The sequence below is a fragment of the Protopterus annectens genome, chromosome 6.part0 (genome assembly GCF_019279795.1).
Source record: "Protopterus annectens isolate FY-2018-M chromosome 6.part0, PAN1.0, whole genome shotgun sequence".
Lineage (NCBI taxonomy): Eukaryota > Metazoa > Chordata > Ceratodontiformes > Protopteridae > Protopterus > Protopterus annectens.
Window position 1 is genome coordinate 852,411,627 of NC_056737.1, and position 23,257 is coordinate 852,434,883.

Genomic DNA, 23,257 nt, shown 5'->3' on the forward strand with positions numbered 1-23,257 from the left:
CAGGGCTAGGGTCATACCTGCATGGGCTACAAGATCGGAGATCTCCTCCATGTCTATGTAGTCCAGGGAGGTACATCTCAGGTCATTCACACCAACATGGACAATGACAGAGTCATATTTGTACTTGTTGTGGAGTGACCCGAGTGCGTGCGTTATGTGGTGGATCCTGGCACCCGACAGGCAGGTGACAGTAACTTTTCTAGTGCTTTTTGTTGTTAAGGTCACAGAAACTTTAGATGAGGGTCATATTGTCCACTCTAGCTTGACCTTACTACAGTATTTAACACAACTCCCCACTTGGGCATCAAATTAAGTAAGCTCTCTAGTCTCAGTGTTAGCCCTTGCATTGCCTACTCCAGTGGTCCTCAACCACAGGGCCGCGGACCAGTACCAGGCAGTGGATCATATGGTACCAGGCCACCAGGCAGGGAGTGAAACGAAAAAGTGAATGTGTCTATGTGTGTGTGTGTGTGTGTGTGTGTGTGTGTGTGTGTGTGTGTGCATGAGTGAGTGAGTGAATGTGGGCATGAAAGCAGAATGTATGTGTGTGTGAAAGAAGAAGAGACTGTGTGTGTGTATGAGACAGAGAGTGAGCAGTGAGATCGATCAAGCCATTATTATACACTCGCTAAGCAGCGCTTTTGCTGTTTAGCTAGTGTAAAATAAAAGTCAGGTAAACTGAAAAAAGCGTGTGTGTGTGTTTCTTTCTGCGTGTGTGATTGAATGCGTGCATGAAAATACAAGAGTCCGTGTGTGTGCGTTTATTTCTGTCTGCACATGTGAGTGCATGAAAGCAATACAGACCGTGTGTGTGTGTGTTTGTGTGTGTGTATGTGTGTGTCAGTGAGAGTGAGCAAGCCATTATTTTACACTCACTAAGCAGTGCTTTTCTGTTTAGTGAGGGTAAAATAAAAAAAGAAAAATTAAAACAAAGTGCATGAGTATATGCATGCATGTGAGTAAGATAGAGAGAATGATCAAGTGAAAGAGAAAAGTGTGTGTGTGTATGTGTGTTTTGTTTCTGTGTGAGTGAATGCATGCATGAAAGCAGAGTGTGTGTGTGAGAGAGACAGAGACCGAGAGAGAAGAGTGAGAGTGATCCCTGGCAGCAGCAACAATGAGGTTTGCGTACCTTATGACCATACCACTCAACCTCTCGTACAATAAATCTGGCTAGCATACCTCTCAACCTCTTGGAGCTTTACAAAGCCAGAAATAATGGGGGGAAAAACAGCCCACAAATAGGGACACAAGTACTGCTCTTACAAACTTAGAAAGCAGATAGAAGTACAGGTTTTGAATTAGCATGTATTTTTCTGAAAGATATGAAGTCTGAAAATCAACTGTCTTGTCATTATTTTCTGACTTCAAACCTTAATGACCTGCCAGTGATTTGCTAGAAAACAACTATTTTATGAGAAACGGACCAAAACTATGAGGCAAAAATCTGCACATTCTGTAAAAATCTGTACAGTTGAGAGGTATGCGGGACACAGCCAAATTATAGGGACAGATTTTAAATATACCTGTTATAAACAGTCAATAATGTTGTCATTAGGTTTACGTACCTCTCGACCACAGTAGATCAATGTTATATTGTTAAGATGTACACTTTTTTTTTTAGCAATTATTTCCAATTGTATTTTTATTGTACTTTGGAGCTTTTCTCCCCAGGTCTTGGCTGAAAATTTACTTCTAGTCCAATCGGGCCTCCTCAGTAAACAAATGTCAAATAAATATTATGCACTTTATTATGTGCAAGTGATGGCTAGTCTGTGGAAAATTGTCTTACATGAAACCGGTCCTTGGTGCAAAAAAGGATGGAGACCGCTGGCCTACTGCACACCTAATTGTCTTAGAGAACAAGCTCAGGTAGTCCATGTAGGAATCATCTCCTCCCATAGAATAATTTTTAATGGTATTCCACAGGGGTTCCTTCTTGTGTCCCTCCTGTTTAGCATGTACTTCTCAAGAGGTAAGATCAGATAGCCAACATCTATGGATTACCAAGTTTGCAGACAATGGCAAATTGGGTGCTGCTGGAACTCACCACACAACACTCAAAATTTCCCTCAACGCAAGATGAGATCTACCATTGCAATGTCAATCACAGGCACATCCTAAACGTTAAGATGTGCAGCACAAATTATCTTCAGCAAGCTTTCCTGAAACTTTCTCTTATCACATAAGTGTCATTTCCCTTAAAACAAACTCCACTGTTAGACACCTGGGTACACGCTGACAATGAGTTCACTTTTAATAACAATATTTCACTTGTGGTCAGACAATTCCTTCTGCTTTGCCAGCTTCTAGGTCCAAAAATGTCCCTGTCCCCCTTTACTCCTCCCTTGCCAGACCCACTTTCAAATCCAATGTCACCTTTGGAAAATACCTTGCCATGCACCTTGCATATCCTGAAAGGCCCTAAAGATCGTAAGCAGAGAAATCTTTGGTTTAAGCCACTACAGCTACATCAACAGGCAAAAAATCTTTATTCCTCTACTCAGTCTCTTACCCAGTTCTGAGAGTTGATCTTTATCTAGCACTTCACGCTATGAAAGGTTCCTTATTTTTCAGCCTACTTCATCTTTATAGATCTAATAGCTTAACTAACTCCTGCTCCATGGACATCAACCCTTAGTGTAAGACCAACAGTATCAGCTACTGACAGGTTTCTCACCCACTGCAGTCTCCACTTCTGGACAAAGTCCATCTGCCCGTCAAACAGAATATCTCCCTCAAAAATCTTTGTTGTTAACCACCTTTATTAAATTACCACTTAAAAAGTACAGTTTTGTACCTACCATAAATGTAGATGTCCGATAGACATGCAACTGCAGTCATAACATGTGGGTTGTCCTGCCTCAGGCAGCCCTCGGTCGGCCGGATTCCAAAGTCTGGGTCCGACGTCGGCTGATGTCACATTTCTCTCCGACGTCAGAGCGGCTGGAGTACATAAGCATCAGCCGACGCCATTTTCTTCAGTGTTTCTTGCCCCAGATGCCAGGTGCCCTCCAAGGAAAACTGTAATCAAACTGGAAGACAAAACAGGATTCCAAACAAATACATGAGCAATAAAACAAATACACCATAACAGATATCCCCAGCTAAGAGTAAGGGGGATAGGAGTGGACCCTAGGCATAGAGGGGTATGGAGGGAGGGAAAACCCGACTGCAGTTGCATGTCTATCGGACATCTACATTTATGGTAGGTACAAAACTGTACTATGTCCTTCAAGAATGCAACTGCAGTCATAACATGTGGGTAGAATACCATAGCTTAGCTGGGGGAGGAGGTATGCTCTAGGAAAGAGATGGTGTGGCAATCAAACCCTGCAGGACTGCCGAAGCAAAGCCTGCTATGGATCTGGAATATAGAGGGAGATTGTAGTGTTTGGAGAATGTATGCACGGAGCTCCATGTAGCAGCTTCTAGAATGTCCTTTGTAAGCACCCCTCTTAAAAATGCTGTAGAGGTGGCTGTAGCTCTGGTGGAATGTGGTCTGACATAGGCTGGCACAGTCTTCCCATGAAAGGAATAACAGAATCTGATGCAATGTCCAATCCATTTAGAAATAGTCTGCTTTGAAATTGCTTTTCCTTGGACTGCAGGGGCGTAAGCTACAAAAAGCTGTTCAGACTTCCTACTGGCCTTGGTTCTGTCCAGGTAGTATCGAAGTTGTCTATGAATGTCCAAGGTATGCAAAAGTCTTTCCCCCTTATTCTCAGGATTGGGGAAGAAAGCAGGCAGATAAATGGCTTGATTTAGAGAAATTAGAAGTTATGTACTCACCATAACGTTCCATCTGAGTAGGTGTATTCATTTGTCTGCAACCTGTGGGTTATGGATCCGATATCGGATCCGAACCGGCATGGTTTTCCAGCTATGGATCCGAGCTCTCAGCTCCTCCCCTCACCCATAATGCCCTGCTCTCCCTACATGACCTCAGATCGAGTTTGCCATCAATAAAAATACCCTAGAAAGGGTAACACATAATATGCAGGAAACTGACAAGGCCAGGGGGATAGGAGGGCGGGATGGTTGCAGACAAATGAATACACCTACTCAGATGGAACGTTATGGTGAGTACATAACTTCTAAATCTGAAGTAGGAGATTCATTTGTCTGCAACCTGTGGGACAGAGTCCCCAGCTACCTGAATCTTGGGCGGCCGTCATAGAAGGATATTCCGGAGCACCACGGAGCCAAAGGATGCTCTACCTCTAGATGTAATATCCAACTTGTAGTGGGAAATAAAGGTATGAGATGAAGCCCAAGTGGCTGCTGAACAAATATCATCCAGAGGAATCCTAGCTTTGAATGCCGCTGAAGTAGAGATTGACCGGGTTGAATGGGCATGTACTCCCTCCGGTGCGGGCCTTCCAGAAGCTTGATAAGCCAATAAGATGCACTGCGAAATCCAGCGTGATAAGGAAACTTTGGAAATTGGTTCACCTAAATTGAATTTAGCAAAGGAAATAAACAACTGGTCGGATTGCCTATGACCAGCTGTCCTGTTCAGATAAAATCGAAGTTGCCTGTGAACATCTAAGGAATGTAGCTTGTATTCACCTTTGTTTTGATATTTAGGAAAGAAAACAGGGAGGTTAATGGATTGATTAATATTTGCTTCAGAAGCTACCTTAGGGAGAAAGGACGGGTTGGTCCTGAGGTATACACGGTCCGGATGAAAGACCAAGTAAGGAGGCTTGATGGATAAGGCTTGAAGTTCTGAAACTCTCTTGGCCGAGGTAATGGCTACTAAAAAGGCCGTTTTGAAAGATAAAAATTTCAGATCTACCGTAGCCGCCGGTTCGAAGGGGGGAGCGGTCAAGGCCTGAAGAACCAACAAAAGATCCCAAGGAGGAACCACTGGCTTTACAGGGGGTCTAAGGAGAAAAGTACCTTTTAGGAAAATCTTACACAATTTGGCAGACATCAGTGGACTGGAGTCTTGACCAATGTGATAGTGAGAAATTGCCGCAAGTTGAACTTTGACCGTGGAACTGCTGGCACCATCATTAAAAAGAGTGGTTAGGAAGTCGAGCACCAGAGGAAGGGGAACTGTGAAAGGGTCTAGACCTTGCTGCTCCGCCCAAATGGATAACTGTTTCCACTTGCTGCGGTAAACTTTCCTGGTAGATGGTTTATGAGCCGCTACCAGGATGGCCTTAACTGGAGACGAAATACCGGGAGTCCTGATTAGGAGTGGAACTGGAGCAGCCAAGCAGTTAGCTTCAGGTTGTCCAGATTCGGGGTTGATAGATGGGACGGGTGAGATATCAGATCCGGAATGGGATCTAGAATCCAAGGTGGATTCACTGAGTGAGACCTTAGGAAAGGGAACCAGATCTGTCGAGGCCAGAATGGGGCAATGAGAATCATTCTGCACTCCAACCGAGAGGCTTTCTGAAGAACTTGGAGCATCAGAGGCAAAGGGGGGTAAGCGTAAAGAAGACCGGGGGGCCAAGCATGCACCAGAGCGTCTCTTGGGGTATCTCCGGGAGGAGGGATTAGAGTGAAAAAACTGTCGCACTTGGTGTTTGAGGGAGACGCAAAAAGATCGCAACAAGGAGTTCCCCACCGTGCGAAGATGCGTTTCGCTACTTGAGCATTGAGAGACCACTCATAAGGGGAGAGAATGGTGCGACTGAGTTTGTCCGCAAGGATGTTGGACCGACCCGGAATATGCGTTGCGATGAGAAAGCGGTTGGTGGAGATTGCCCATTCCCACACTCTCATGGCTTCTCGACAAAGAGGGTAAGATCTGGTTCCCCCCTGTTTGTTGATGTACCAGACGACAGACATGTTGTCCGACTGAATTGCAATAGTTCCCAAGGGAAGAAAGGCCTGTAGTGCTTGCAACGCTAAGAGCACTGCTCTCATCTCTAGAACATTGCTATGCAGTAAGGTCTCTGAATCGTTCCACGTGCCTTGGACAGTCCGGCCTGCAAAATGCCCCCCCCCACCCGAGGCGGGAGGTGTCTGTGGTCACCGTGGCGAGAGGGGGAGAAGCACAAAAGGGGCGGCCTCCGTGGAGATCTTGAGAGTGGAGCCACCACAGGAGGGACCGCTTGCAAGCCTTGCTGATCGCAATGGGATGATGCATAGGAAGAGCAAGATAAGACCACTGAACAAGGAGTGTCCATTGAAGGACCCGCATATTGAACCTGGCGAGAGGAAGAAGAGCTATCGCTGCTGCCATGGACCCTAGAGCCCTCAGGACCAACTCCGCCGGAACTGAGCTGGAGTGGAGGATGGCCCGCACCTGGAGCTGCAGATTTTGAACTCTGTCCGCAGTGAGGAAGGCTCTTAACAGTCTCGTGTCTAACCTGGCACCCATAAAGTCTATGAATTGCGTAGGGGCTAGGTTGGACTTTTCTGCATTTATTGTGATGCCCAGGCGTGGAGCTAGATGGAGAAAGGAATCTCGCGCCAATAACAGTAGATGCCTTGTTGGGGCGGTGAGGAGCCAGTCGTCCAGGTATGGGAAGACCTGTACCCCCTGAAGCCTCAGGTGGGCCGCTACCACTGCTAATACTTTGGTGAACACCCTGGGGGCTGTGGTGAGACCAAAGGGAAGGACCCTGAATTGGTAGTGACTGGCTCCCAGCCGGAAGCGAAGAAACCTCCTGGAGCGTCTGTCCATTAGAATGTGGTAGTACGCATCCTTGAGGTCTATAGAGCACATCCAGTGATTTTCTCCCAGAAGGGGGAGAATGGACTGCAAGGTAACCATTCGGAACTTCTCCTTGGGAACTGCCAGGTTTAAGAGTGACAGGTCTAATATTGGTCTTAGGTCCCCCGTCTTTTTTGGCACTAAAAAGAACCTGGAGTAGAACCCTGATCCGATCTGGTCTGGGGGGACGGGCTGGATGGCTCTTTTCTTCAGCAGATGTCCAATTTCTGCCAAAGCGGCCTCCCACTGACCAGGTGGAACGTCGGGGAGGGATTTCAATTTTGGGATGTGATGAAATGGAATAAGGTATCCTCTGGATATGATGCGGAGGACCCAGCGGTCTGATGTTATGGACTCCCATGCCGCTAGGTGCTCCGAAAAACATCCCCCAACTGCCTCCAGAGTGGAGCAGCCGGGCAACCCTTCAGGGCTGCTGCACGGGCCGTTTAGAGAAAGGTTCTCTGGACCCAAAGTTCCTGGGAGCCCCTCTGCCCCTGGGGCGGCGTCCTCCCTGTCCTCCTCTGCCACGGAAGGACTGGTTGTCCGGAGCAGGTTGGGACTGCTGCGACTTCCGGAACCACATCTTCTTTTGGCCCTTTTGGTTCCTAGAATAGGGCCTCTGGGGCACAGAGAAGCGGATTCCGACGGCAGACAGCGTCTTCCCGTCCTTCTCGCTCTGGGTCAAAGTATCGCGAACAGTTTTGCCAAAAAGGGCAGAACCATCGAAGGGAGCGTTCGCGAATGACGCCTTGAAGGGCTCTGTGAAATCGCAATGTCGGAGCCAGGCCTGACGTCTAGTAACTAGGCCTACCCCTGCAGCTCTAGCGGCTCCCTCCGTAGCATGGGACAGTAACCGCATAGAGGTATTAGTCATGGACCTGAGAGTGGCCATACGGGTGGAGTGCAACAGTTTGTCCTCCTCCGACATGGACTCTGGGGGGGATGCAGTGTATTCCTTAATAAGATCGCGCTGCATCCTGATCACATGTGCCAAGTAGTTTAGCGCCCTCACCGAAAAGGTCGCTGAGCTAAACATTCGCTTCCCCAAGCGGTCCATCATTCGAGACTCCTTGCTCGGAGGATGGACTGAGGGACTCTCCTGGGCAAGTTCCCTCTTGGTGGCTGCAGCCGTCAACATGGCATCTACTGGAGGCCCCCTGCTCCAGTGGGCACGGTCTGCCGGGGGGCTAAGGATGCGGTCTGGCCTTTTGGGGATTGGCTCCACGGTGTCCGGATCCTTCCACGCCCTGGTGGTAATCAGGTCCACCAGGGGGTCGGCAGGAGGGGACACCCAAGAGGTAGACGGGCCCGCTTCAAATGCCTCCAAGAACACGGACTCATCCGAGGAAGACTTGGGGGCAGACCACCCCCCCCCCTTATGCGAAGCATTTCCATGATGTCTCCAAAGGAGACATCCTCGGGGCGTGATCTTGGGGAGCCTTCCCCTTCTTCCAAATCCGTGTCTTCAGTGAGAGACTCGGGGGAGTCTATGTGCCTCCTTTTACACGTATGCTTGCGAGGTGCATCCTCAGGGGGACTGTCCGAGGAACCCTCGCAAGCAGTGTCCTGTTCCAAAGGAACAGCTTGGGGCAATGGAGCGGGCTGTCCCAGTGGCCGGATGGTGGAAGCCTGACCCAGTGCAGATGGAGCGCGGGACGGAGCCGAAGCAAGTGCCGGGGGTCCGGAAACTCTCAACAGGGCCCTCTCCACTACATCAAAAGCCGAGGGGGAGCCAACCTCGACCAAAGGATCCGACAATCGGCTCCCCCTCGGATCCAAGGAGTGGATCGGAGCCGGCGCCGAGGCATTCGGATCCAAGGGGCCAGTGCGCTCCGACACCGACTGCGCCGAAGGAACACTAATCCCCCCGGATCCGAAGCTCGGATCCAGGCTCCGAGAGGTCGGATCCGAAGCACTCGAGGGCAGGGTCGGATCCGAAGTACCTAGTACTATCGGCGCCGGCCCACCCCCCGCTCCGAAGCTGCTCGGCTCCAAACGCTCCGAACCCGGGTAGCGGGTCGGAGAAGGAGCTATAGGTTTGAAAAAAGGGGTCGAGCTCCCCCCCAGAGGGGGGGGGGGGGGAGGCAGGAGCACTCCCATCTTTATCTGGGCCTGGATGAACCTTCTCATCATCCGGTCCAGATCAGCGTCAGATAAACTATAAGTAGATCTCGACGAGGCTACCGAGGTAGGCCTTGAGTGCCTCCTCGATAGCCTCGACGGAGATCGGGTCTCCTCCTCCTCAGGTCCCGGTGAGAAGCATACTGGAGACCGGAGCCGAGGAGGGGGAGAGACAGCAGACAAGGAGGCCGGAGGAGAAGCCCGCTTGGCAGGCGGGGCCGAGACAGAGGTTTCGGCCCGCCGCTTATGGTGCTTCTCTCTCCGGTCCTTTTTTCTTGCTTCCTTCTCCTCCAAACCACTAGAGGGAGGTTGAGTCCCAGGTGGAGGAGGGGGAGCAGGAGAGGAGGGAACCGAGGACACGGTACCCCCTGAAGGAGCGGTAGCCGAAGCCGTGTCCGGGGGCAGAAGTCCCGCCAGGACCAGCTTCGACCTCCGCTCCTTCAATGCCCTGGGGTTGAACCCTGCACAAATGGAACATCCAGAAGTGAGGTGTTCAACCCCAAGGCATCGAACGCACCGAGTGTGGCCATCAGCAGGAGAAAGCTTATGGCCACACTCGGAGCACTTCGAAAAGAAAGCCTTAGGGGGTTCAGACATCCTAAGGATATTTCTACACTCTCTTTTTTTTTTTTTTTTTTTTTAAATAATAATAATAATAAATGCTAAAAATTTTAAATTTAACACTGCAAAAAGTGAATAACAAACACTTAGCTGAAGAGCTCTGGAAATCCAATCTGGTCACCAGCGCGGCAAACTAGATCTGAGGTCATGTAGGGAGAGCAGGGCATTATGGGTGAGGGGAGGAGCTGAGAGCTCGGATCCATAGCTGGAAAACCATGCCGGTTCGGATCCGATATCGGATCCATAACCCACAGGTTGCAGACAAATGAATCTCCTACTTCAGATCCCTAGATACCACCTTTGGCATAAAAGTAGGGTTGGTCCTTAATGAAACCCTGTCTCTGTGGAAAATAATAAAGGGTGGTATTGCCATTAGGGCCTGTAGCTCCGAAACCCTTCTTGCTGAGGTAATTGCCAACAGGAAAGCTGTTTTCCATGAGAGAAATTGCAAGTCAACTGAAGCTGCTGGCTCAAAAGGAGGTAGAGTCAGTTTCTCTAAGACAAAATTGAGGTCCCAGGCTGGCACTGGGGCCTTTCTTGGTGGCTTAATGTTCTTGATTCCCCTGAGGAATTGTCTTAGTAAGGGGTGAGAGAAAACAGGAGGATCAGTGTTGTATCTAGCTGAAATAGCAGATGCATGTATCTTTATTGAAGAATATGAGAGGCCGCTCTGTAACATATCTGCCAAATATTCCAAGATGAGCGGGATGTTCAGTAATGATGCATCATGACCCTTGCTGGTATTCCAATTGCTGAATCTTTTCCACTTTGCTAAGTAAACTTTTCTAGTGGATGGTCTTCGAGCCTCTGTTTGTATCCGCTGAACTTCCTTGGAGAGAGATAAGTTGAAGTTATTTATGGGATCTCCCAGGCTGTTAGTTGCAGTGTCTAAAGGTTTGGATGCAGTGTTTCGAAGTTGTGTTGAGTCAAAAGTAGAGGCCACTGAGGGAGGGCCCACCACCTGGTGTGACATATGCTCCGTAGTAGTGGGTACCAGTGTTGCCTTGGCCAATCCGGAGCTATTATGATTCCCTTGGGCTTCTCTGCTTTGATCTTTAGTAATACTGAGGTCATCAGTGGCAGAGGTGGAAATGCACTGATTGCTAGGGAGTTCCAGTTGAATGAAAGGGCATCTATTTTCCAAGCCTTTGGATGGTATGTCCTTGTGCAAAATTTTGGTAGAAGATGATTGAGGTGAGAGGCAAATAGGTCCACTTCTGGCTTGCCCCATGTCGAAGTGAGTTGTCTGAAAGCCTTTGGATGTAACCTCCACTCGTGTGGATCTGTGAAATTCCTGCTTAGGCTGTCTGCCAACACATTGTCTTTTCCTGGAACAAACTGGGATTGTAACTGGATGTTTAGACTCAGTGACTTCTCCCAAAGCTGCATTGTCAGTCTGCAAAGGGGGTAAGAGTGGGTGTCCCCCTGCTTGTTTATGTACCACATCACAGTGGTGTTGTCTGTCCGTATCATTAGATGGCCTTGCTGGAGTTGGTGTTGAAAAACCTCGATAGCATGCATTACTGCCAGCATTTCCTTTTGGTTTATATGCAGATGCATTTCCTTTGGAGACCATTGTCCTTGTATACACCTGCCTTCCATGTGCGCCCCTTGGTCTGAGGCGTCTGTAGTCATGGTCTGTGTTATCTGTGGTTTTTTGAATGACATACCTGTGTTTTCCTGGCTCACCTAGGCCCACCATAGGAATTCCTTTTGTAGGCATGGAATGAGTGGTATGATTGTCTCCAAGTTGTTGCTGTGTTGAGACCAAATGCTTTTTAGGTACCACTGAAGCTTTCTCATGTGTAGTTTTGCTAATGGAACCAGTAGAATGCAGGATGCCATGTAACCCAGGGCCTGTAGGAATCTCCTTGCAGTCATCTGGGTGAGTTTTGCTAAACCTTTGAAGTATTGAGTTAACTTCTCTTACTTGTCTTCTGTCAGGTAAGCCATCTGAGAGGCTGTGTCTAGTTTGGCTCCTAAGAAGATTATTTGCTGGGATGGCTGCAGTCTTGACTTTTGGAAGTTGACTGTGTATCCCAGAGCTTGAAGTAATCGTATGACATAATCCAGGTTTTTGTCAACATCAATTTGTCGTCCGCTTGTATGAGGCAGTCGTCCAGGTACGGGTAAATTTGTATACCCTGGAGCCTGCAATGAGCAATTACTGAAGCCAGGCATTTTGTAAATACTCTGGGCGCAGTAGATAAGCCAAATGGCAATGCTGAGAATTGATAATGCTCTGGCCCTGCAAGAAATCTGAGGTATCTTCTGCAGCTGTGTCTGATAGGGACATGCAGGTATGCCTCCTTGAGGTCCAGAGTAATCAGCCACGACTCCTTGCCCAGCATGGGAAGGAGTTGCTGTAGAGTCAGCATTTTGAACTTTGGTACTATGAGAAAGGTGTTTAATGCGGACAAGTCCAGTATTGGTCTCCATTGAGATTCTTTTCTTGGAACAAGGAACAGTCTTGAGTAAAACCCCTGTTCTTGTTCTTGTTGTGGAACTCTTTCTATTGCTTTCATTTGAGTCAGCAGAGTGATTTGCTTGATAGCCTCTGCCCTTTGATGTTGTGGTAGATTTGGCATGCCTTGTTTTCTTGGTAAGGTATGAAAATGAAACCTGTACCCTCGGTCTATAATGTCCAAAATCCATTTGTCCTTTGTCAGTCTGTGCCAGTTTTCTGCAAATAGAGATAATTTCCCGCCCAAGGGAGCTTCTAGTTGTTCCCTGGTAGGCGGTAGTAGAGGAAAGTCATTGAGTTTGAGGTTGTTGGGCAGGTGAAACCCCTGCGTCACTTCTTTGGTTTCCTGGCTGCCATTGTCGTCCCCTGTAAGGGCCTCTGTATTGGCCTCTTCCTCGGCCACGTCTGTTCTTACCCCTTTGAAACTTTTCTGGATTAGGAAAGGACCAGTTTTTTGAAGGCCAATTCCTACTGAATCTGGGTGGTTGAACCTGGAGGAAATCTTTCACAGTCTGAACTGATTTTGCTTTTTCTTCGATGGTCTTTAACACATCCTTAGCATTTGCACCAAAAGCTTGTTCTTTTCCAAAGGTGCATCCAGAAGTTTTGCTTTTACATGATCTGGCAGAGGTTGATCTTTTAACCAAGCATGTCTCCGCATCACTGCCCCTGTCATAGCTGCCCTACATGAAGCTTCCAGTGCATCATATCCACACTGCAGGAAGTGATTGCTTACTTGCTGAGTGTTATGTACAGCTTCCTGCAAAGTCTTCCTGTCTAAAGGATCAGGAGAAGCTAATGTTTTTTGTAAATCTTCTAAGAGATAATCCTGATATTGGAACATATGAAAAAGGCAATTTAAAGCTCTCATAGATAAGGTAGTGGATGTGTAAACCTTTTTACCCCATCTCTCTAATGACCTTGCTTCCCTGTTGGAGGGCAAAGGATTTTTTGAGGTGGACGCTGAAACTCCTTTAGGCCCCTGTGAAATAGTTTCCAAATCAGCAGTATGGGCCCTGAATAAATGGGAATGAGTTTCTGGGACCTTGTAATACCTGTCTGGCTTGGCTGGAGCAGGAGGAAGAGAATCAGGGGTAGCACTAGAATCAGAATACAAATCATCCAGAACATCAAGTACAGGGGGAATAGCTAAGGGCCTGTGCTGAGGCTTCTTAAGGAAAGTCCTAAGGCGTTTCCTAGAATCAGAATATTCCTGACCCTGCCACTTGAAATGTTCCCTCATGGTGTGCAGAACTTCCCCAAAAGAAATATCCTCAGGAGGGAGGCCAAGGTATGGAATCTTCTGCATCCGAGTCCTCATAGGTCTGGAAGAGCTCTTTCTGGCTATCAGAGTGGACAGAGCCCTCAGAGTCTTCATCAGAAGGAGAAGGGTCAGAGGGTTCAACCCAGGGCCTTTTATCAGGAGGAGGCTGGGATGCTCTCTCAGGATGGGCCTGTGAACCTCTGATCATGGAAATTAAATCAGCAGCCATGGACATAATTTGTGTCTCCGGAGTCGGCTGAGGTAAGGATTTGGAAGCAATATGCTTTGTTTTGCTGGCTGCCTTAGCCCTAGTGTAGGCCTTAATAGACATGGCCATAGGAGGCCTGGCAGCTCCACGTGCAGGAGTGACCTTGTCTACAGCAATGGTCTTGGGCATTTCCTCGGTTTCGGTATCCGGAGGAAAGTCTATAACTGGCGTCGGAGTAATATCTGGAATCGGAGTCGTCGGTAATGCGGTGTCTTCGGTTCGGAGCGGTGGAGAGACCGTCTCAGAGGGAACAGGAGCACTCACGCTAGGTTTTGGCGTGGAGTCGGTGGTAAACGCGGGCCGAGGATGTAGGTCCCGGTCTTTTCGCTTTTTGGGAGTTTGCGAAGTCGGAAGATCCGACGGCATGGTGTAAGCAAATTTATCGCCGAAAAAATCTTCAGCGAACTCCGCCCGGCGCCTGAGAGTGCGCTTGTTGAAGCGAGCACAGGCTACACAGGCCGAGACGTCGTGGTCTGGGCCCAGGCAAGGGAGGCAGTAAGAGTGGAAATCCTTATGAGGTATTTGTTTACCACAAAAAAGACAATTGTTAACTTTTTCAGTAATTTCTGACATCAGCTGAGGCAAGAAAATGTCCCCAACGGGGTACTTAGCTTTTTTGATGACTTCGGTATCGTAGAATACAGCAGCTGACCGACCGGCACTTGCGAACTGCTTCTGCTTCGGGCACCGCGCAGCAAGAAAGACTGAAGAAAATGGCGTCGGCTGATGCTTATGTACTCCAGCTGCTCTGACGTCGAAGAGAAATGCGACATCAGCCGACGTCGGACCCAGACTTTGGAATCCGGCCGACCGAGGGCTGCCTGAGGCAGGACAACCCACATGTTATGACTGCAGTTGCATTCTTGAAGGACATCATGGGCATCCATACATTAATAAAAAGCACACCATATTAATATCTTTCATATTTGTGCAATATACATTACATGTTTTCTTTCTTTTTAACTACTGTTCACTCCAACATTGCATAAATTGTACAATTCCTGTCATCCCTCAAACTTCACTCCCCCTGTTGAACATTATTCTGCATACATCGTTCCTACAAACTCCATTTATTTTTATGTAATTTGCCTTCCCCTTCCTAAAGATCCCATCCTCTATTGCTTTACAATATTCAATACTTCAAATACAGATGGTTTAGACTTTGATTTCAATTTTCGAGTAACTGCTTTTCTGAAATCCATTAGCAATGAACTTAGTAAGGTCTTACTACAGAGGCAATTTAAATCCTGTATCCCAACTGAAAAGAATAATTTTCTTAGTTACAGCCATTTGCTCTCCCAACACTTTTGACAGCGTACTTTTGACAGTGTATGGCATTTTTAAAATCTGGGAATTCATTACGCACCCAAAAACACGTTTCCAGTTACCTGTTTTCTATCACTCTGATTATCCTTTTTTAAACATCAGCTTCATTTTTTGGACTTGACTAAAAACGCTTAATAGAGCTAGCCTTTCCCTTACTTAGCAATCACCTATCCCTTTCACAGCACCAGCACTCTGACATCAATCCCTAGCAGGGAAGGCAGTCTCTAGACTGCAGACTAAACTTCTGTTTGGCCTCACTCCACTCTATTACTTTCCCTCTCTGCTTATTTTCTTCAAATAACTTGGTTATTTGACAGTTTTCTACAGTAAATTCCAGCTACCTCTTGCCTATTTTCTATACCCCTACTTGCAGTCAATCCTACAGGTAAAATTTCCCTTTTCCATTCCTATGTTGGCTTAGTTCTTCAAACACTTTCTGCAGCTTTATGACTACAATATTCTCTATGGTGGTCATCTTCCTTAAGGATCTGCATACAAATCATGATCACTCCTTATTTCTCAAACTTCTGCAAGTTTCATCCTCAATCATCCCTTTCTGTTTTGATTTATAACTTTCTGTTTGTGTTATGGAAACACGTCTCAACTGTATAGCTTTGAAGTATCCATTCAAATCAGGTAACCTTAAACCACCTTGTTCTATGGGAAGGGTCACTTTACCCCCGCTTAACTCTTGCTCTCTTCCCCTACCAAATAAATGAATTCATCCCTGTCCAACTATGACCCACAAGTTCTCCTTTCACTGACATAAATATGCTTGACCCACATATAAAACTAAAGTGACTAAAACATTTTCATTGCTTGTATCTTTTTATTCATAACAGCTTCCAGTTTCTCAATTTTTCTATTATATTTTATTTGGTCTCTTCACCCATATGCTTAACTGCCACAACAGAATCCTTTTTAATCCATACACCTAAATACTTCATTTTATCGTGTCCCCATAAATATGCTGAATCATTTCAAGTATGGGAACATATTTCACCACTACAACATTTGTTTTATCTTCATTAATGTTATATCCTGAAAAGATATGAAACTGTCTCAAAACACTATACAAAATGCTCTTTCCTGGATTTATTACAAACAAAATAATATAATCTGTAAATAAAGCTAACATTTCTTGATTACCATAGCAGTTGTATCCATGCATTTGTGAGTCCCTTATTTTTTTTGCCAACTGCTTTAAATATAAAACAAACAACAAAGGGAAAAGCGGACATCCCTGCCCAGTTCCTCTGTTCAAACAAAGCTTGGTGAAGAGGCATCTTCCAACCTTAATTTTTGCCTCTGACCTTTCATATACTGTCCTAAGTAGCTCCAACATTCTACCACGGAATCCAAATGCTTCCATTGTCCTACTCATAAAATCACAGCTGACTCTATCAAATGCTTTCCCTTCATCAAGGCCCATCAATAACAGTGGTATTTCTTCACATTCTGCTTCCCTCTGTATCTTCACTGTTCTATTAATGTTGTTAAATGTCTGCCTCCCCTCCACAAAATCAAACTGATCCTAATCTATCAATGTGAAACTGAAGGGTTTTTACCCTACTTGGGTAATACAGCCACCATACCATTTTTCTCAACAATGCTGGTGCCCTCCCACCCCTTTTAAAATACTGTTAAAACATTTCTGATCTTTATCATCCTAACTTCCAAACTTCCACAGGAATACCATCTGTTTCTGGTAACTTCACTGTTGACTGGCTGTACATCACCATTTTTATCTAATTTCTTCCTATCTTAGGAGCGTACATGGGGCTGGCACAATGTTTACAGTCTTTATCTCACAGATACAAGGAAAAGGTTTGATTCTGACCTCTAATCATTTGATCAGTGGCTAAGCTTGTAGCAGCCTGCTGACTGATAGCCTAATACCTTCCTACGATCTTCCATAAATGTTTCCATTTTTTTTTTTGGTTTTCTCATTCATTTGCTTTATACAAATTTTTATAACATTTCAAAATGTCTCTAAACTATGTAGAATATCAGGTTTTCTTGTCATAGGCTCTCTAAATCATTGTTTTAAAAGTTATTGTACTCTGGAGTTATCAAAAAATAGTGGCTTCATTTAAAACTTGTGCATGCTATCTAAACACTTCCTTATTTTTCCATTAGCACTCTGCAGTTACTCATCCTCTTGTTCCGTCAGAGTCCCCTTATTCCGCAATACGTTAACCTTTGTCAGCCTCACTAAATGAATCCTATTACTTCTTTCCCATATCTCTTTCTCTTTTACTTGTACTATATTTTAAACTCTATTTTCATTTTATCTCACATACTAGCTATCTATTACGAAGGGATGTCTATCTTTCTTACTAACTCTTAAATAATTTCCACTAGCCATTCCTTAAATGCCTCCCTTTTTAACAAGTAGGCAAGAAAGTGCCAGTGTCTCATTTTTACTTCATCACCCTGCACCTTTATCTTAGTTTATATTAGTGCATGATCTGAAATACTTAATGGATATTTGTCAAAGTTTTCAATTAAATGCATATGCTACTGTGAAATATAAATTTTATCCAGTCTAACCCAATTATTCTACCATGGGGGATAATATGTAAATTCTGTCAGATTTCTTACTACTGAATTCACATATTCCACACCATATATTTCTTCTGAAATCTACTATATTTTCCTTCTAGGTCCCCTGTCATATCCTCACTACAGCAAATCAACTTCCAGTCCCCACCTATAAATAGTATTCCCTGAAAAAATATTTTGGGAGAAATAATCACCTTTAAAGCTCCATAACAGCAGTTTTTTTGGTGGAGTATAATATGCCAGTGTAATCCTCCTCTTTTGCCAACAGCACATCACTACAACAAATATACCATTAGTGTCTTTTCCCCACTTCTACCATTACTGGAGCCCCTCTAGCAATCAGTTATATAGTCCCCTTTCCTTTTCCCTGATGTTCTACTGAATGTCACTCTCAAAATCCTTTCTTTGTCAAATTCACATTCTCGTTTCTATCCAAACATATCGCCTGCACCTCTGCTACTTGCACTCTGGATTTCTCAATATAATTCAATACTCTTGTTTTTTTCTTTTCTTTACAAAACCTTTAAAGAAAATCTTGATGACTGGATGGATTCTATCCAGAGGGAACTAGTTCATTACAAGGGTGATGTGGCAACACTTCCCTATGGCTCCCCAGACCTTAGCTTAGTGTAAAGTCTATGAACCTATGAATCAAGCAAATATTTAACTATGAATAACACTAATTCACTTGTATTCTTGAATTTTGTTTTATCTGTTCACACTACTTGCTCATACATTCATGTGATGTTAATGGTACCTTTGTAACCCTGTATGAGCCATTACTAGTAATGTGAATATTATTATCCAACTGCCATTCTGAATTACCCGTAAAGGTCTTCTATTAATTGTCTTGTATTTTCATAAGGGCAAAGCCTGAATCAAGTCCTCTGGAATCTGTGTTCTTCCCTAGTAATAAAATGAAATAAGTACAAAAAAATTTACAAAAAAATAAAAGAATGACATTATTTTAAAATGATCGTACCATTTTAAAATATTCAAAACTGGTATCTGTGTGACATGATACAGGCCAGGTCTCTGGAAAATGTGGATTTGCAAGTACTGCTATAACTTTGGGGGGGGGGGGGGGAGTTTGCAATGTGCTGCCTATGAAATAAACATGGGGACTGAAGGCTGCCCAAGAAGTTGATATCTTCATGATTCAACCATGAAAGTACACTTTCATCTGTTTTTTTCATCACTATAAGGAAGCTGTGGTACAAATACCAGGCTGGACAAAAAAAAAAAGTAAAATAAATTTAACAGTCAGGTTTCACTGAAACTTATTTAAAACTGGTAACTATAAATTGACAAGTATATGATGACCATCTCCAACGATGCATTGAGAATACTAACCTCAGATCTATAACTTGGCTTGCAACGACTCCAGGCTGGGTTGATTTTCCTTCTGGCAAGTCATACAGTAAAAGCTTACAGTCGCAGACAACTGCAAATGCCCGCTGCCACCCTTTTTTCACTCCCGTGGGCTTTGGAATCTGTGGATATTTACAGTGCAAAATTAAAGCAAATCAGTTAAATGTACACTTCAACGATCCTGGACCATTAATGCAGACTGTAAATGCTAGCTTCAGTTTTCTTCTCTGGGATACTCTAAAGCAAAAGATTACTAACATGCAAATAAGCAGTATTCCTACTGAAGAAACCCAATCACTATAAGCAGACCAGCTGCAGTACAGTTCCTAGGCACAAGTCTGACTAGCCCCAAAACAACATTATTCACACAGTAACATGCATAAAAGCCAAAGCCATAGAAACACTGCAAAATTTATCATGCGGCCGCTACAGCAATTATACATAATTACTTTACTTAACTCTCAGAGTAGTTCCTACTGCCCAGCTGGTCTGAAGCTTCTCTTAACTGAAGCAGCCACAACCACTGAGCTTCACATGTAGCCCACTGTACCACCGATGGTTAGCTGCAGAGGAAACACTGTGGTCTTGGTTATCAAGTTTTTCTGACATAAACACAGTTGATGGGACAGCCATGAGCAGGGGAAACGGTACATATTATGTCATACTCTTGCTGCTGCCACTCATTTAGCAGCATCTTCGCCTATAAAAATTAAATTATGTAAATGGCCAGAAGAGAAGTTCTACGGCTTAAGAAATATCTCCATATCTATACACTTTTGTTTCACCAAAAACCCATATTTCTCCAACACTTCAGGGCATTGACCAGAAACCAATCTACCCGACTTCAGACTTAAAATAAAACTGCTCTTCAATGCAGTGCTGGGGTGGAACTCCTAGTGGCTGTTTACCAGAACTGGAGCAATGATAAATAAGTAATCTGCAGTGTGACCTAAAATGAAGAATGGCCAAAAGTCGTGACAAAAATTCTAACACTTGTGTTGTTAATGTATCAACTGATCAATAAAAAGGACCCTCTTAGCTGAATATATCATCTCCCCCATCAGAATTTTTTTCCTGTAGAATCCCATGTTCACAAACCTCCACTCTCAAACACCATGTGTCATGCTATAACATGTCCACTATGTTAGTGTATACATCCTCACATTTTACCAGTTTACTACATGGCGGTAACAAGCACCTTGCACTACCTTAAACAAGTAATGTAAAACACTTGCGCATGCGCGAACACATACCCACACACAAATAATGTGTGTATGTGTGTGTGTGTGTGTGTGTGTGTGTGTGTGTGTGAGTGTGTATAACCAAAGAGTCTCTGGGTCAGGAACCTATCCCTCCCAGCATGTTTTGTTTATTGTGATGACAAGGTTTAGATCCCTGGAGCACGTGGCTCTGAGGGATTGGGATTTCTTTAAGTGTAGCATGTCCAAAAGCTCTGGATTTGACATGGCCTTGTATGTTAAGCAGAGATCGTCTCTGAGTAGACGATATGCGACAAGAGTATAGCTGGGTTTTTTTAAGGCGGTCAGCATAGGAAATCTGCTTTAGGCCTGTGATTCTTTTAGTGAGGTATTTCTGCGGCCGTTCCAGTTGTTGCAGATGTCTTGAGAGGTACATACCAAATGGGCGTTGTATTCGATAATGGGTCTAATGAGGGATGAGTACAGTGGGACAATGACCTCCTTTTTTCTGGATGAAAAGCCTTTAGTGATGAGGTGTGTCACATAGAAGGATTTCCTGACTGTTGTGGCGATGTGGTTATCGAAGTTGAGACCACTGTCCACCTGTGTCCCTAAGTCTCTTATCACACTTTCAGTGTTTAGTGTACTACCACCTATGTGGGAATTCACAGGTATATGTTTTTTCCCAAAGGGGATAACTATACATTTCTTGGCATTGAGCTTGAGCCCATGGCTCTGGCACCAAGCATCTGTTTCTGTAAGGCCCTCTTGTAGAGTATCCACATCATCTGGGGATTCAATAATGGCTCCCAGTTTGCAGTCATCTGCGAACTTTGTTAGCCAGAGTCCCTTAGTGTTGGCCTGTACTTCAGAGAAATAGATGCCAAACAAGAGCAGTCCCAGGACTGAACCCTGAGGTACTCCACTTGTCTGAAGCTGGAGTTGGCTACTTTTACAGTGTGGGTTCTGTCAGTAAGCCAGTTGGCAACCCATCGAGTGACGTAGGGATTAATGCCCAGCTTAGTAAGTTTATCTATGATTCCAGAGTGGGGGATGGTGTCAAAGGCCTTGGCGAGGTCCAGATAGGCTGTGTGAACCACCTTACCCTCGTCCACGGCTCTGGAGGCTGATTCGAAGAAGTCAATCAGGTTCAGGAGATGAGATCGGCCCTTCACAAACTCAAACTGGGTGCGGTCCAGTGTTTGAAGGTTGCCAATGTCTTTTTTTATAAGTTCCATGATAATACGTTCCATGGCCTTGCAGATCAGGCTCGTCAGACTGATGAGGCAGTGGATCCCCTCTTGTGGAGTGGGATAACTGTAGCTTTGCTCCACTCAGTGGGCACAAAGCCTAAGGTGAGGCTATGATTAAACATGACACTTAGGTGAGGTGCCAGTTCATTTTGTAGTTCATGTAGTACACAGCCCGAGATGTAATCTAGTCCCATGGATGCTGTATTCTTAGCTTTGCAGAGTGCGTTTTTTACCTGTGCGGCCGTTATTACCGGAATTTGGCAATCATCTGGTATTGAGATGGGCCATTTAGGGGGTGAGAGGGGGGTGAAGTTGGCACTGAATTGATCTGCCAGGATATTGGCAATATCCTTGGGATCAGTATATTTAATGCCATTCTGTTGTAGCTCAGAGCAGATCTGGGCATTACTATTTAGATTCTTGACATAGTTATAGATTGCCTTCTGGTTGTCTTTAAAATCTTTGGCAATTTTAATTTCATAACTAGCTTTGTAGGATTTTATGAGGGATCTCAGCTTCTTACTGAGGCTGGTAAGGGAGGTTTTTGCATCCTGGGATTTTCCTCTTTTCTGCAACAGTTTCTTCCTTTTGTTGTAAAGTTTGTTTATGGCAGGGGACCACCAGATTGGCTTCCTTTTTTTGGAAGAGAGCATCTTGGTTCTATATGAGATGGCACAATTCATGCATGAGTGGATGTGCTCATACACTGCCTTAGTGCAGGCTTCAGCAGTCGAACTTTCAGTTCCTGTCTGCATGGGTATCATGAAGTTTGTCACTTCTGACTTGAGTGGCATGAAGTTGGCTTTGGAGAAGTTTTTTATGGAGGTTTCCTTACTGGGGGGGGGGGGGGTGGATGTTAAGGGTGATTAGCTTATGGTCAGACCTGACCAACGAGGGGGTGACCATAGGTGTTGAGCATTGATTTCCCATGTTGGTAATAACCAGGTCTAGGATATTGGAGCTTCTGGTGTGACTATGGATTAGCTGATCCAGGGCAAAACCGTTGGGCAAAGGTGTTGGTACACGAGTAGTTTTCCCAGTTAACAGCAGGGTAGTTGAAATCACCCAGTATCAGGGTGTTTGGCTGTATCTAAATATTTTCCAGTATGTTTAGAAAGGTGTAGTGAGAATCTTGGGGCATGGTGGGGGATCTGTAGCAAGCTACAATTTGGATTGCAGTCTTACCTAGTGTTAGTTGCACCTGGAGAATTTCAGAAGGATTGTGTTGGGCAACTAGCCTGGTGGTGTGAATATCCTTGGTGAATATGGACACTCCTCCACTTTTAGTGTTTCAGTCCTGGTTTGGTGGCCAAAAAGTGTGGTAACAGTTGTAGCTTGGTATTGCAGGGGTGCTCTCTGGAGCCTTGAACCAAACCTTAGATCAGATCATTTTTTTTCTTAAGACACTATATGACCTTTTCACTAAGGACCCATCAGCCTAAACTACACTTACCACCTATGGCTGCATATCTTCAAACTTTGATGCACTCACTTTTAAAACCAGGCCCTCCAGGACCAACTCTCATTACTGATTATTACTGTGTGCAGTTTTGTCCCACGTGATTCTGAAAAAATGAGTTTAAAAGGACTGAAGAGTATAATATGTTTCACTAGCAACTGCTCTAAGAACAATATGCTGAAAATCTACAACACTATCAAAAAAGACCTGAAGTAAAGAGACTGTTTCATCTGGTAAATGTCTTTTTAACAAATCTGGCAATCATATACACTAGTATAACATGTAAAACACAGCAATTTATTTTCACTTCCTCATGAATACAATAGCTAACACTTTTCAAATGCAAGCAGTTTAGCTCAAACCGTTAAAGCTACAATCTGCTTCTAAGCTTATTAAAGCAGCAATGTGAACAACACTTTTATACACCTTATACTTGTTTCCTTGGCACTCTTCCATCGCACACTACCCTTGACACTTTGTGGCAGTTGGCTGCAGCATCTATGATTCTAGCACAGACCTCATTCAGTTCTTCTCCTCAACCACATCTCTCAGACACTTGATGCTGTTAACCTATTTGACTATTTCCATTCTACTCAATTTGCAGGTTCTACTGATTTCCCCGATTTGCTGTCAATAAGCAATGTCTTGTCTGCACTCTTTCATCTCA

General features: G+C 44.9%; 1 protein-coding gene across 1 annotated transcript in view; it reads right to left on the minus strand.

Annotated features, from left to right (window-relative positions):
• The window catches only part of LOC122803905 (serine/threonine-protein kinase MRCK beta-like), a gene marked incomplete in the record, with an annotated part of 2,302,169 nt that overhangs the window by 54,711 nt on the left and 2,224,201 nt on the right, over positions 1 to 23,257 (minus strand). The window contains 1 exon segment of the mRNA XM_044073588.1: positions 18,662 to 18,801. Coding sequence (XP_043929523.1) covers positions 18,662 to 18,801 — 140 coding nt within the window.